The 16340-nt window shown below is 35.7% G+C and overlaps 2 protein-coding genes across 3 annotated transcripts in view; one reads left to right on the plus strand and one right to left on the minus strand.

Moving 5' to 3' along the window:
* Window positions 1–14129, plus strand: LOC306864096 (SAM domain-containing protein SAMSN-1-like). Of its 2 annotated transcripts, XM_079407809.1 has the most exons (16): window positions 1–154; window positions 1277–1414; window positions 1718–1782; window positions 3252–3289; window positions 3548–3628; window positions 3939–4033; window positions 4295–4357; window positions 5249–5372; window positions 5464–5855; window positions 8845–8919; window positions 9008–9133; window positions 10376–10496; window positions 10666–10817; window positions 10901–11107; window positions 11247–11397; window positions 12473–14129. In XM_079407809.1, the coding sequence occupies exons 1-16, from the start codon at window positions 131–133 to the stop codon at window positions 12655–12657; spliced, it is 2037 nt and encodes a 678-aa protein (XP_079263935.1). In that variant the 5' UTR covers window positions 1–130; the 3' UTR covers window positions 12658–14129. The 2 variants fall into 2 exon arrangements, with proteins under 2 accessions (XP_079263935.1, XP_079263936.1); XM_079407810.1 differs by lacking the exons at window positions 1–154; window positions 1277–1414; window positions 1718–1782; ... (4 more) ...; window positions 5249–5372; window positions 5464–5855 and adding an exon at window positions 8333–8574 and having other exon boundaries at window positions 12473–14123.
* The window catches only part of LOC306864097 (glycerophosphodiester phosphodiesterase domain-containing protein 5-like), a 24765-nt gene continuing 22431 nt past the window's right edge, over window positions 14007–16340 (minus strand). Inside the window, exons 15-16 of the mRNA XM_079407811.1 lie at window positions 15799–15911; window positions 14007–14676 (exon numbers count right to left, since the gene is read on the minus strand). Of these exons, the coding sequence (XP_079263937.1) occupies window positions 14561–14676; window positions 15799–15911 (229 nt within the window). The 3' untranslated portion in view covers window positions 14007–14560. The remainder of the gene's footprint in view (window positions 14677–15798; window positions 15912–16340) is intronic.

A 16340-nucleotide genomic window follows, 5' to 3' on the forward strand; every position in this document is an offset into this window, starting at 1 on the left:
TGAGGCCACAGACAATCCAACAGCCACTCAATCCCAGCGCTCTTTGTGTGTGAGAGCTCACACACTCTCTCACGCATATGCAACTCTCCGATCAAACTGTGTGAACCAGACGCAGACTAAGACTTGGAAAATGAACCTCTTCTGCTTCACTCTGGTAAGAGAAAATTACCTTGTTTGCTCATTTATATACTCTGACAGCAGGATGTGGACTATTCCAGAAGATTAACAGAAATGAGAGTTTGATATCTCATGATCTGAATTGATTCACGCTGATGCTGTATGCCATATCAGATTGAACTGATTATCTGCGTATCTGCCGGTAGAAGAACAAGATTAGATTCTTGATTCCACTGGTGTTGGTTCAACTTGAGCTGTACTCTTCCATTTGTATAACAACAGTGGTTTAATATACTCAAGTAAGTACTTGAGAATTTTATATTACAAACCAATATTTCAGAAAAAGTTGCTAAAATGCTCATTTTAGCTGCAGATATCATGACATTATCTTGTGGCAAGAGAAAGTGGGATTGTGATTGTATGGAAACGTTAGGTAAGGATTACCGTGAGACAGAGAGCTCCTTACAGCAGATCACGGATCAGCAGAAAGGAAAATATCCTATTCATAGATCAGGGGCACCACAGCACCTCTGAAGGTCTTGAGAGGCCACTACATTCCCCGAATCCAGATATGTCATCCAGCAACAGCCTGTAGCTCCTGAACATGTGTGAAAAGGGTCTCTCGACAATCCATACTTCATTTCATAGAATGCAGATCTAAAAATCAAAGATCAAGACCTTCAGCCACACATCTATCACATAGTTATTGTATAATTGCAGAAATTTTGTGCATGTCATGAAGATGTTGGAGATTAATAATAATAACAACAATAATATGGATAATTATCAAATAATATAAACAATAATAAATTAAATACATAAAACAATATATTATTGTTACAAATAATACAAACAATAATATATTATAGATATTATTAAAACTGGAATTACTACAAATTAATCTAATACTAATAACAATAATATATAAAGTGTGTGTACATATTTCTGCTTGTGCATAACAAATTTTTACAGTATGAATGAATATATATCTATACATCGCTCTCTCTGTGTGTGTGTGTATATATATATATATATATATATATATATATATATATAATTTTTCGACTTTACAAATTGGAAATATGGATGTTTTGGAGGTATTTCCACAAAAAGGCTCATAATTCTTAGAATAAATATTCTTATTTTGTGTTTGGTGCAGGATGGCTCTACAGACAGCCTGTACGAGCTGGCTCAGATTGGCCAGAACACTCAAGATCTATTACCCAGAAGGCTGCCTAGTCCCAACACTGTGAAGAACATTAGTGTGTGGAGTGGATCTGAGCCCTGCATCGCCATGGTGGGTTCATCCGCACGTGCCTAGAAATGCAAAGGAAATCACATGGTCTATCATTAGACTCTGAGCTGCGGTTATGTCGAATGTGACATTGACGAAAATATTAATAAGGAAAAGTGCTGCCACCTGTATAACCGCTGATTAATCTGTGAGTGACGTGTGTAGGGTACAGCAGGTCACACTCATTAGGAAATTACCAAAATCCCAGCATGACTTTTTATCCAGACGAGATGCCGCATGAGGCCATGGACATCTGATGTATCAGATATCATGATGCACTAAATATATTCTTGTATTTTATTCTAGAAGCTTCCAGAGACTCACAAAAGTAAGACTCAAGAAAGTAAGATTTTGGAAAAGGCAAAGAGAAAGTAAGTTCTAGATCTTTTGGTCTGTTAATGATACTTCAACTGTAGAACATGTTATTTATTTATGTTAATACATTTCTGAAAATGACACCTTTTATGAGAATGATAACACGCGTAGACTGTCAGGGTGGTTTATTTGCATTAGGTTATGATGTGCCATATGATGTGTTTTATGAGAGAATGAGAGAGCTGGATTAGGATTATATTAATTGGGACAAGTGTGAGGGACTGTTCCAACTCACCTGTTTAAACCAATGCCTGATTTGTCCCTAATGATTTGCTAGCAAAATAGCAGTTTGACCAGAACAACTCATGTGATAGTTACAGAAAAAGAAAAAAAGGAAGAAGAAAATGAATACTGATAAACACAAATTAAAAACTGAGAGAATTCAGTCTGAATCACAGTCTATGGTCTGAATCGTGAACCGATTCACACCGTTACAATGTAGAAATTCAAGAAAGTCATTGAGGAAACGAGTCCATCGATTGGCTAGTTTTCGAAAGAAAAATACTGATCATATCATAGCTATTTTAGCTTGATCTGCACGTTATAAACTCCCAGTAATTCAAATCTTCTCCAAACGACTCAGTGCTATCTGAATGATTCAATTTATATCGTGAATGTAGCGGAATGAATCGGAATGAACCGACTCACAGTGATTCAATATTCAATTCAATATTGTTTTACTGGCATGAATTAATTCATTCATTCATGATTCATTCACAAAATAAACACCGATTTGCTAGTTCTATTTCAAAACAGTCGACAGAAAAATACTAGTCATAGTCATTTTAACGTGTTATGTATGTATTATTTATGTTTACCTGACAAGCGTTACTGTTCATCGTGTTTTCTTGAGCTGCAGCACCTGATCTGGGTATTGTTTTTATTTTGGTGTCTGATGTTTCCCCAATGGCAGCCTTCCAAACATTAACTTTTATGGCCATATAAATTATGGTTATGGTCGTTGACCATAAAAGAGGTAGCGTTATATAGGCTAAAGTCGGATTGAACTGGCTTGCAATCTAAATTAAACCGTTCATTCTCCATAGCAACGGTGTTCATTCAGTTTTATTGCGTAGGCTACTACAACAACAGTCAGTTATAAACTGAAAATAAATTTATAAAAAGTATATATTTTATGATTAAAAATTTTAAGGATTAAAAGAAGCACAAAAAAAAAAAGAGTGTATAGCTTTGCTGTTATTATAAAACAACAGAGATAAGTTTTCAATTTTTTTGAAAGCTACAAATAAAATGTAAATGTTGGAAAATTTCCATTGTATGTGAAATTTAACTAATAGAATTATTAATTGAATATGCCTCCATTTTAATATTGTTATCACACTTTAAATAACCATTATATACTGTAACATTAAAAAACTGTCAACTGTAGATATGTTTTGTTTGTTGTTTGAATGTTATGTTTATATATTTATTTATCTTATGCAGTTTCTCTTTTACATGACAGGTCCCGATTACTATCCACATCAGAAGATGAGACTACAGGTTTGTCTGTTTGTTTTGAACGAATACCCTGAATTATTATTATTTTTTATTGTTTTTTTGCTTAGTTTCTGGATTAAGGATTGATTTTTTGTAATTGACCCAATGAATTCCAGCAAAGCTCTTCTGCCTTGTATTTTTGAGCACTGTTACCCAAATGCCAGCCCTGCTGACCTACTTGGCAGCAACGCCTCTCGATAACACTATTTCATTTGCCTTCCATGTTTTGCTCTTAAAATAACCCGTTATTATCTCTGACAGATCATACAGAGTCTGATGCCCACTGGCCGTCCACCAGGAAAAAAGACGGCTTGGTACATAGCAAGAACCATTTGAACACAGGTAACAGGTCCAAAGAGACTGCAGTGTGTGTGGTTTGTTAGCCGAGGAAGTGTGGTGGGCTCGGGGTCAGAGAGAGCCGTGCGTGTCAAACAGTCTTAGTGGATTAGATCAGTGATGACACAAAGCAATTCCAAAAGCCCATGTGAAACAGAGGATTTGATTTGGGCTCAGACTGATTCACTGAGAGTCAGATAAAATGTGATCAGGGTCACACTCTCTTCCCCAGACTTCCCAAGTTTCCATCTAAATCTAAAGTCTGAATTGTCATAAATCCAGGGCTTGATCTAAATTGTGCTGTATTTTAATCTAGAGACGGTCAAAGATCACCACCGGTCAAAACTCAGTAGAGAAGAGAAAGAGGAGCGAGTGAATTCAGAGAAGACCGTTAAAAATCCTTCCATCCAGGTAAATCACAGCCGCACTACAGAAAAAATATTGTGCAATATTACTTTAATGAGACAAACACATCAAACCCTGCCATCTAGAAAATGTGTCTCTTGATAATACAGGATAAATTTCTCAGTGATTAAATTCTCCATTACACTAATGTGATTCAGTCATCTGTGTATTATTGCACTTTTATCATTCTGTCAATGTCAGCCATGAGATCTTTACAATAAGACCATATCACTTTCAAACCGATTCAGCATTGGTTTTTATTCACAGGGTGTGAATTTTGAAGCCTGGAATCCCAATAGAGAAAACTCTGAATGCAGACAGCAAGACTTGGTGAGTTTCTTCTCTGATAACAGCCTCAAACCTTACATTTTTCAATAGTTATTGCACTTTATTGTGGACAAGACGTCTGTTATGATTTTGTATTGAATACTGCCTTCACTTATGGCTCAGTCCATGAAAAGATGAAAATTTGTGCATATAGGTTAAAAAAATGTTCTGAAAATTCAATCAAATTAACAAAATATTAGAAATGCACCAATATTTATGGCTAGTATGATAAGCTGAACAAATTTGCCAATATTACAGTTTGTTCACATAAATTAAAAATAAAACACACAAAAAGTGACTGATATTACAATGCAATATGATTTTGTTTAAATATAAAAAAAACATCAAAAACTAACATTAATTAATTAAAAATGAAAAGTTAATTGGATATGGTACTGATATAATGTGCATCCATTTAAAATATTTAATAAACAAACACAAAGACAGAAAGGATATATAGATATTTGTGGGTACAAAAAAATATATATATATATATATATATATATATATATATTTATTTATTAATTAATTTTATTTCATTTCTAAACCTGCTTTTATTGCTTCTGACCTTATGTGAAGTAATCAAATTGTAATTCGAATCAAAAAAGGATAAAGAAAGAATTATGTTTCACCACCTAAGAATTGTCTTAGGTTTTTCATGGAAATAGAGGTCAGATTATGAGGAACTCAAATGTCAGTGTAAAAATGCACATCTGTGAAAGGCTTCTAATAAGGTCAGAGCCTGAGGGCAGAGCTTTAGTATTACCCAGAATCCCCAGCAGTTTGTAGAATCTCGTGTGTGTTGATCTTGAGACAGATTGAGAGAGGCCAACTGTACGCAGCATCTCTGATCTCCCTCACGTGCTGTAATTACCCAATGCCTCTTCATTTCAGACCAGGAGGTCAGAGAGTGAAGATGAGGCGCAAGGTACACTGAAGAAGATCCAGAAACTGGTGGGAGGGAAAAAGGGGGGTCAAAGTGCCACAGAGGAGTCAAAGAACAACTCAGAACCTGGTGGTGAGAACCTAAATAATAATTTCCTCATGTGGACAAAATAAAACAAAAAGCTGCATCATCCTTATTGGTTCCTTTTTACATCATTTGACAGAATCCAATGGCAAAAGCCATAGTCCCGTTATAACCTGCATCAATCTGACCAAAAAAGCTGAGAAGCACACAAGGGCATCCACACGGCAATCCCAGCAGCCCCTGCAGGATAAAGACATTGATACAGCAGAAACAGAGGGTTCTTGGAGTCCAGGGCTCTTTCAGGAGTACTGGAACCCCATGGCGTATTCTCCAGCGTGGGACACGTCCACACACACCTGCCACAGGTCAACAGCTGAGCAGGTCATGTACAACTTCAACTTCACCCTCCCCAGAGACACGGACTGGGAGAAATACGAGGAGCTCTTCCACCGGCTGGACCCCTACAAACGAGACCAGCAAGACCGGTGGATCACCCACTCCGTCATGGACCTGGACACGCTGGACCCTCTGGTGAGACACTGATCAGAGCTGCACTTCCTGTTGAAACGACGCACAAGATTAACAGCATCACATGCTGGAGACAAGCATTCCAATGTATAATGTGCTGGTGATATGGAGATTTCAGGCAGAAGAGCTAAAACTACAATATATGCTAAACAGGGAGCTTTATTAACCAAGGTGTACCACAAAACAGTCTTTTTAATATTTTTTAAATAGTAATGTTTTCCTTGAGCCACAAGATAACAAAATAGGCCTGTTTGTGGTGCATACTGCTTAAAGGCTGTGAAAATGAATCTGCATTGTTAATCCTTTTGATCTTTTATTTAAAAAATTCACAAAAATCTAACCTTTCATTTGATTATAAGAATTTAAAATGGGGGGAAATATTATTATGAAATAAATGTTTTTCTCTAATACACATTGGCCACAATTAACGGCACCCTTTTATTCAATACTTTTTGAATCCTCCATTTGCCGGTTTAACAGCTTTAAATTTTCTCCTATAATGCCTGATGAGGTTAGAGAACACCTGACAAGAGATCAGAGACCATTCCTTCATCCAGAATCACTCCAGATTCTTCAGATTCCCAGCTCCATGTTGGTGCTTCTTCTCTTCAGTTCACCCCACTCATTTTCTACAGGGTTCAGGTCAGAGGACTGGAATGGCCATAGCAGAAGCTTGGTTTTGTGCTCAGTGACCCATGTTTGTGTTGTTTTTGAGGTTTGTGTTTGGATTATTGTCCGGTTGGAAGATCCAAACATGGCCTATTATAAGATTTCTAACAGAGTCAGTCACTTATTGATTTTTTTATCTGTTGGTATTTGATAGAATCCATGATGCCATGTGTCTAAACAAGATGTCCAGGACCTCCAGCAGAAATATAGGCCCACAGCATAAAAAATACAGCAGTATATTTCATTGTACACATGGGGTACTTTTTATCCCTGTGTTCACCAAACCCATCTTGAGTGTTTGCTGCTAAAAAGATCATTTTTTAGTTTCATATGACCATAGAAGCTAGTCCCATTTGAAGTTCCAGTCGTGTCTGATAACTGAATATGCTGGAGTTTGTTTTTGGATGAGCTAGGAGAATTTTTCTTGAAACCCTCCCGAACGACATGTGGTGATGTAGGTGTTGTTTGAGAATTTTTTTTAAGTTTTTCTGACCCCGAGACAACTATTTTCTGCAATTCTCGAGCTGTGGTCCTTGGAGAGTCTTTAGCCACTCAAACTCTCCTCCTCACCGTGCATTAGGACGATATAGACACACGTCCTCTTCCAGGCAGTTTCGTAACATTTTCTGTTGATTGGAAATTATTAATTATTGCCCTGATGGTGGAAATGGGAATTTTCACTGCTCTAGCTCTTTTCTTAAAGCCACTTCACTAATTTGTGAAGCTCAATTATCTTTTGCTGCACATCAGAAATATATTATTTAGTTTTTTTCTCATTGTGATGGATGGTTAAGGGATTTGGGGCTTTGTTTTCCTCCTATTTATATTTCTGTTAAACAAGAAGCCATGGCTGGATAATTTCATGTTCATAATCACCCTGGAGTGCTCAATTTTGAATATGAATTGGAATATACTTCAGAGATATTTTACTCATAAGAATTCCTAGGGGTGCCAATAATTATGTCCAACGTGTATTTGAGAAAAACATTTATTTCATAATGATGTTTAAATTCTTATTATTAATTCGTAAATTGTAAAAAGTAAATGAGAAAAATAAATGATAAATTGATATTTGTAAAATAAAAATACATTTTGTTTTTATTTATATGGTCTTGGTTTCATATAGATGATTATATCATAAAAATAATTTTAGAATATGTAACTTAATATTTAATATGTTACAAGATAAACAGTGTGTAATATTATATGTAGTTTGGGGTCTTTAAAACATGTAATACTTTTATTTAGCAAGGACCCAATAAATTGCTCAAAAGGAACAGTAAAATATTTATATGTCAAATTAATGCTGCTTTTGAATGATCTATTTATCAAAAAAATCCTGAAAAAATATAATAGGCAACACGACTGCCTACATTTCAACATTGAATAATAATAAGAATTGTTTCTAGAGCATCAAATCAGCATAATAGAATGAGTTCTAAAGGATCATGTGACAGTGAAGACTGGAGTAATGATGCTGAAAATTCAGCTTTGCCAGCACAGAAATGCATTACATTTGAAAATTATTAAATAGAAAACAGGTATTGTAAATTGTAATAATATTTCACAATATTACTGTTTGTACTGTATTTAAAATTCAGCCTTGGTGAGCATAAGAGGCTTTTTTCAAAAATATAAAAAATCTCACTGACCCCTTTTTAAATTAATTGATGATAATTGATGATTAAATGCTCAATTAAAGATATTTCTTATTTCTACAGATCATATAAATTACATCAGAATAACCTTAGTTTCCGGCTGTTGCTCTAAAATATTGTCATGATGATAAGGACGCATTATTTTCTCTTGAAGAGACACTTTAAAGTCATTAATTAGAGGTGTCAGAGTAGACGCTCACATCCTGTTTGCGGTTGAGGAAGTGTGTTTAGACTCAACTGCATGTGTGAGCTGCTTCAGGCCAGTGCCGGTGTCTTCAATAAGAGCTGAGCGGCTTTCTGTCAGGAGAAATTAAGACAAAACATGTGACATAGTTGGCAGAATGCTTCAAAGAAAATCATCCAATGTCTCTGACAAATCAAGGAACAAACCCAAGGTAAAAATTATTTTTTAATTCCAAAAAAAAACAAAAAAACACTTTGTCCATCTGTTGTGGTGAAATGATACATTACGCAAGTACTGTGAGCGCTCAGCTAACAGTTATTCTGTTTTAAACTTCTTAGCCATATGAAAATCTGTCACCTTTAGTGACCTTTAGTGATTTCTTCTGTGACTGCAAGATTATGGTGTGAAACTCAAGATGCAATCAAGACTGTTCACAGCTGCAGACCACTTTAACCTATTTTATCTCTTCATTTTTGTTCAGCGTTCCACCAGTTTTGGGATTTTTGACAGACCGCAGCCCACCCAGGTCAAGGCAGAAGAGAAGGTAGAAAGTTTGGTGAGTTTGATTTCTTTTGTCATTAAAGCACAAATAAAAAGCTGGACTCTGAAATCTCCCATACTGAACTCCATGTGTGTCTCTGTAGCCTGTGGAAGCAGCTGAGGTGGATCCCAGTAAATCAGGAGGTCTCGGGAAGAAGATGAAGAATATCTCACTGACCATGCGTAAAAAGATGGGCAGGAAATACACTAAAGCCCTGTCAGAGGAAATGGTGAGCGCTTGCTTGACAGTTCAGCAACTCTAACCTTTACAACAACATCAAAACTTACAGTACATGTTGTTACACTTTTAAAAACAAAGGTTCTTTAGGTTTAGCAAACAACGCTCTTCTTATCAAATGATGATGTTACATCATAGCTTGTTCAGATCAGCGCATTGGCTTTTGGGTTCTTTAAAGGGATAGTTTACCAAAAATGAAAATTCTGTCATCGTTTACTCACCCTCAAGTCACTTCAAGCTTGCATTTCTTGCTTCTGTGAAACACCAAAGAAGATAGTTTGAAGAATGTTGGTAGTAAAATGAAAGTCATTATCTCATTATTTACTCACTCTTATGTTGTTCCAAACTGTATGCATTTTTTTGTTGTGTGGACAATAAGACAAGATAGAAGAATGCTGGTAACCAAACAGTTTTGGGTTCCATTGAGTTCCATAGTACTTTTTGGCCATATAATGGAAGTCAATGGGAGCCAGAACCATTTGGTTTCCAACATTCTTCTTCTTTTGTGTTGCACAGAAGTCATACAGGTTTGAAACTAAGTGATTGGGAGTAAATAATGACAGAATTTGAATTTTTGTGTGGACTATCTCTTCAAAGGGTTCATTTTACAAGCATAAAAATTAGTATTTTGTTTTGTTTTTTATAGTGGGGTCTATGGTTGATGAAGTCCAAAAATGAAAAAGGTACCATAAAAGTATCATAAAAGTAGTGTGTAACTGTATGCTATATTCCAAGAGTTATAAAATAGATTTTGTGTGAAAAAAGACCAACATTTAAGTCTTTGTTCCTCAGCAAGAAAACATTATAATGTATGTGAGGTTTTTGGTCATTTATAGAACTGTTTGTCTAAACATCAACAAAAAAGACAGTAAAGAGTTAAAGTTCTTTTCAGAACTTAAAAGGTCTACCATGTTTATCCTGAGTAAATGGTGTGAGTCTGAGGTATTAAAGCAATGTCTCTGTAGTTTTCTCGTTTATTTCAAGCTTATTTACAAAGTGGTGAACCTTTATTTTGCTGCTGTACTATAAAGAGCTTCTGAGGAGCTTGTGTTGGCGGATTACATGCAGCTCCCATGTCTGAGGTAAAAATGGCAGTGCAGCTCTCGCGGATTAAAGACTTTGCTCCCTTGAACGACCCGTGGCCTGGCACGACCTGATTTGCTACCTGAAGACCTGTCACGGATCAGTTTTGGTTGGGACTCTTGCCTGAGACTTTCTCTGATGTTTTTCACAGGGTGAGGAGAACGAAGCTGCGTCGGCTGAAGTCGTGGACGGCACATTGGCCAAAGGCTGCAACCACTCCAGTAACTCTGTAGAGAGTTTGTTCAGCTTGCACAGCGGCCAGAGTTCATCTAGTAAGCTGAATTAAACTAGACCATTTATTATTGGATCATGGGTCTAATCTGTGTTTTAAAATGTAAAACAGAGCTGCCACAGAAGCGAAAATGTACTGCTTACTCAATTGACATTTCAGCCATGTGGTTTGAGTTTCACTGGTTGCTTTTGCATTTCCTGATGCTTTAGGTGGTGTGACCAGTGGCTCTGAGGGTTGTAGTAACAGGGACAGCCTGCGTTTAGAAGAAGATGTTCCCTACACGGGCCAGTTCTGTGGAAGAGCCAAGGTCCACACTGACTTTGTTCCCAGTCCATATGACACAGAGTCTCTCAAACTCAAGGTAAAAACCAGCCTGAGATGTTCAGGAATAAAAAAACGAACTCAACTCAGAGCTATTAACATTTAATCTTTTTCATTTGTAAGGTGGGAGATGTGATTGATATCATCAGCAAACCTGCAATGGGAATCTGGACTGGGATGTTGAATGGTAAAATAGGAAACTTTAAGTTCATCTACGTCGACGTGCTGGTGGAAGAAAGTGCGCCCGAACCAAGGATTCGCTCTCACCGGAGGAGCAGAAGACCTCGACCCAAAACTCTTCAGGAACTTCTGGAAAGACTCAATTTGGAGGTGCTTAAAATGTCTAATTAACTACTAAAGCTGATGATTAAGCTTGTTATACCCACAGTTTCACATTCAAACATCTCAAAAACAGGATGTAAGGTATTATCTGATGTAGCTACTTTAACAGACAAAAATATTTCCGCAGGAGCACATTTCATCTTTGCTGTTGAATGGGTATCAGACGGTGGAAGATCTTCGGGATTTGAAGGAGCAGCATCTCTTAGAGCTCAATGTGACTGACCCTGACCACCGACACCGGCTGCTGTTGGCGGCAGAATACCTGCAGGACCCTGAATGTAAGTGGTTGAACATCAGAAGTCATCAAAATATTAATAAATTACAGGAAATGGCACATTGATGATGCTGTCTTGTTTCCAAGACCTTTTTTTGGCATCTTAGCTTTTATATAAAAGTTCTCACAGTTTAGGCGACATATCAGCGCTGTGATCGTACAGTGTTTTAGGAGCTCAAAAGCAAACCTCATCAAAACCACACGGGTGAAGCGACAGGTTGAAAACACTACTTTTCACACATTTTCCCTCAGATAAAAATCTAGTTCCTTTCCACTCAAGTGTCTGATAACTTTAGTGACATTAAAATAGAAATCAAAACAGATGAGATAAAATACATTTAAATGTTTAACATTTTTAAAAAATAAAAAATACATAAAACATATTTTATAAATTTTAAATAATGTAAATATTTAAGAAAATAAAAATATTAAACATTTGAACAAAATGTTATGACAAATGGAACACAAAACAAGGATCGAATAAAAATTATTAGTAAAATATATTTTAAATTCTACAATTAATTTGTGTGTGTATATGAATAAAAATGGTTGTCATAATGGGAAATGTAAAAAATACACAGATTAGATCAAATACATTTAAAAATGTTATATACTGTATAAATAAGTTTTTAAATTAGATGCTAAAATGTGTTTAAATTAGATGTTTTATATACAGTATATGCACACACACACATTTAAATGAATACAATATTGTAATATGTTTAAATTAATTATTATATAAAATCATTTTAGACTGTTTTAAAATTTGAGTAGCTTGATGGAAAACAAAACAAATAAACAAAAAACAACAATGCTAGCAGAAAACAAGTGAACGTCATTGAGGCCAGTCTTTTGCAAGTGATGAAAGACCCAACAGGAAGTGTGTTGAGCAGTGAGTTTGTGTGGGTATCCGTCTTTTAATTTCAGAAGTTTAGAAACACCTCACAAACGACATCAAATGCTGCAATACACAGAAAACATTGCGTGTTATGAAAACATACTTCTAAGTACCGTATGAATATTCATGCACAATCATCTGATGACATTATCATGACGTCTTCGGTTTTTTTCTAATACAGATAATAATCAGAGCCACGGAGAGAAAGATGAAGAGCCCAAATCTCCCTCTGAACAAGTCAAAGCCGAACTAAATGACTGTCCCAGAGACTCGGGCTGTTACATCGGATCTGACTGTTCAGACAGCAGTAAAGCGGACACAGAGACCCAGCCGGCCCCTCTCAGCCCACCTGCAACCCAAGCATAACCACAGCCCTGCATAATGCTCTTTATCTCATCCTCGCCTGACTCTGGTTGGTGTAAAGACCGCTACCCGCTGGCCACAACCTATATTGGCCAGAGTTTTGACTGTGTAAAGCAGCCTTTTATGTTTCAGAGCTGTTGCATTAAGATGTCTCTGATGACACTGGATTCTCACATCATGGACGCTGTGAGAAGTAGTTATAGATATTAAAGATGACATGTAAATATACTGTAAATATGTTGAAAGTGGGGAAGCTTTGCTCTTTTAAACCGTTTAAACTTTGCCTTGCAGACGCTAGACAAAAAAAACTATTGAGATTACAAATGCATTATTTTCATGCAATAAACAGATATCTTTATATCCTACTAATTTCATTTGTTACATATCCAGTCATATTAATATAGTCATATTTACTGGTACAGATGGGGCTTATGTCAGTGGCTTCCTGAAACTAAAAGTGATGAGATGGGTAACACTCAGTAATAACGTGCTGCCATCTAGTGTGAGCACTTACTATCTACAGCCATAAACAATAAGCAAACTCCATCTTTTACATGAACCACGCACATGTAACTCAAAATTGTTGAAAAACATTTGGCAAAATATATCTCCGCTTTTGCTGAGGGCCTGTCTGTAACTGGTACACCTTATAATAACATTAACAAATATAACAATGGTTTATTAATCATTCGTTTATGCACATTTAAATAGGTAAAAATGACTTATTTTTTGAATATGCATGAACTACACACTTTTTAATGATTATACACTACCGTTCAGAGTTTATTGAAATGTTTTACATCTCTTATGTTCACAAATGTTGCATTTATTTAATCAACGATACAGTAAAAACAGTAATATTGTGAAATATTACTGCGATTGAAATATTTTCTATTTTAATATATTTATATATTTGATTTCTGTTTTCCTATATATTTGAAAACAATTGTGCTGCTTAATATTTCTGTGGAAGCCGTGATACCTTTTTTTAAGGATTCTTAGAACAGCATTTATTTAAAATAGAAATCACAACATTCTAAATGTCTTTAATGTTACGTTTGCTCAATTTAAAGCATTCTTGCTGAATAAAAGTATTAATTAATTTTTTTTTTTTTTTTACTGAACTCATGAGCGATTTACACTCATTTGTTCTGCTTGTGAATAAATATAGTCAATGTGTTGTGATGTTTTGAATTACCATAAGTACCATTCTTAAAGACTAAAAAAAAAATAGGCATCTACTGCAGCACAAAAGTGGCTCAATTTACCTGACTTCACCTGATATATTGCTTCATTTCCAGTAATAATTACCTTCAAAACCCATTTGAACACCTCATGAAAAACACTCTTGACGCAATTCAGAGATTTCATTACAAAATAAATCACTTAAGACATCGATACAGCAAGGTAGAAGAAAACTGATCTTAAGCTAGTGCAATGAGATATGAATTTCCAGCAAGCAAATGATATGTTACAAAAATAAAATAAATAAAGAATAAATAATCATATCAGCCTACAGTCAAGCTTTACAAGGGCTAGTTTGAGGTTCAAAAGCCATCTCTGAACCTTTAATTTCTGCATGCTTCAACATTAAATCCATTAATCTTCAGTCTGTTCTTCACAAACATTAATAATAGGACACTTTTATTACCTGCTTTCATCATATTGGACTCTAAAATTTACAGTGCACAATAACTCCGCTCCATTTAAATACGGTTTGATACAGAAAAAAATACATCAGTACATAAGGCATCAAAGCAGAACACTGAATCAGTGGAATACAGTCCCAGAGTGTCCGTGAACCAACGAAAACCATTCAAAATAATCCACTGGAAAAAGCAATTCAGTCTAAATGAATGATTTTGAGCTCGAGATGTTCGATCCATAAAATGGGTTCAAGTCATCACTAAAGTTTGCTTGCATGACGCGCGGGCATCATGATGTCATCACGTGCATAAGTCTCCAGACTGTTTCCTGTGTACACGGACAGCTCATCTGTGCTCCCGACACCGTTGTTGATCTCTAAAACGAGCACACAACTCATTAGCCAGTTTCACAGTGCAGATTTCTCCACTGGGGGGGGGGGGGGGGGGGGGCGATGTGGAGTCTGTATTTAAATGAATGAACATTCACAGAGCCCACATCTTCCCCCTGCATATTGAGTGATGCCGGTGATGGACTCAAATGACTGTTGGCCATTCATTGTGTGAGTATACAGACTGAGAGATAGAGAGGGACGTGACAGTTTTTCACAACTGTGATCACTTTTTTCTGAATCACTAGCTGAGTATGTGAATCTTCTTAACATTATTTTTAAACATTTTGGTTGGCTTCAATCACATTATGTTTCACTGGATCTGTAATAACTCCAGCAAACTCTAAAATATTACTAATATTGATATTAAATATTAATAATATTTGTGTGTAATAGTGTTATTTGTTATGCTTATGCAAATGTTTGAAAACAACAACACACACATACATACATATAATATTTAATTATATAATTCATATTTATATGGCAAACCACCACATGTAAGTCATATATACATATGCATAAATTTTTGATTATACACACACACACACTTATATTAATGAATTTAATTTTTTTATTTTTTTTTATTCACATACATTTACATATATTTTTTTATTTCTGCACAAGCAAAATGTCATTGAATTAATATTTATATATATATATATATAGATGGATTACGGTATATTTATATATTTATTTAAAAAAAATCACAATTTATCAGTTTTATACACACACACACACACACCCACACACATTTAATTTTATTACTTTATTAGACAAACCTTCACACATATATAGATTTATGTTGTTATTTTGTTGTTTTTTTATTTTTCTGCACATGGAAAACCTCATGTTTACACACACACACACACATTTATTTATACATCATAAATCACAAAAAATATTTCTTATTTGTTCATGATACCTAATGCATTAACTAATGTTTTATCTTATTGTAAAGTGTTCATATGCAGATATGAATACAGATATTGATGGTGTATTATGATCACCACCAGGGGGCGATGTGCCACAGCCATATGCAGAGGTCACAGAGAGTTAATTTGTTCTGTGGCTTTATCTCCACACAGCTGTGTGCTCATGAGTCTCACCTGAGAAGATCAGTTTCTCCTTCATGAGGTTGACATCACGACTCGGCCGACGTACTACAGCACTTAGCATGATCTGCTCAGGGTTGTAGCTGCGCATGCCACTCATCTTCCATCTGATGAAAAATACCACAACACACCGTCACCAAAACACACTTCTGAGAGTCTGAAAGTGCCAAAAAGTTCTGGTCACTAAGTATTAGATCTTGAGATATTTGATGAGAAAGTGAGAGAGAACACTTAAAAGGGTAATAAAGGATTGAAGAAAAGAGCGACACTGAAGTAAAAGCACACAAGAATGATAATTACTGGAACAAAACATAACCAACAACAAACACAGAAGAAAGAGAACAAATAAAGAAAATTCAGAATTCAGAATTCTGTCCCTAAAATACTCATCCTTATTACCTGATCAGGTGATAGCTGAGCAATTTCAGCGAGCAGCGGAGAACAGGCACATGCAAAGAGCAGAGGACAGAGAGATAATGGAGGGAAAGTAGACATTGCCAAGAAGAAAAGAGCAGAGCCATCAATTGAAAAGCACC

This window comes from Barbus barbus, assembly GCF_936440315.1.
Source record: "Barbus barbus genome assembly, chromosome: 45".
NCBI lineage: Eukaryota > Metazoa > Chordata > Actinopteri > Cypriniformes > Cyprinidae > Barbus > Barbus barbus.

Coding starts and splice junctions, on each gene's coding strand:
- LOC306864096 (XM_079407809.1), top strand. CDS start 131: ATGAACCTCTTCTGCTTCACTCTG. Junction 5,373..5,463: donor GAACAACTCAGAACCTGGTG/GTGAGAACCTAA, acceptor ATCATTTGACAG/AATCCAATGGCAAAAGCCAT. Junction 11,398..12,472: donor ATACCTGCAGGACCCTGAAT/GTAAGTGGTTGA, acceptor TTTCTAATACAG/ATAATAATCAGAGCCACGGA.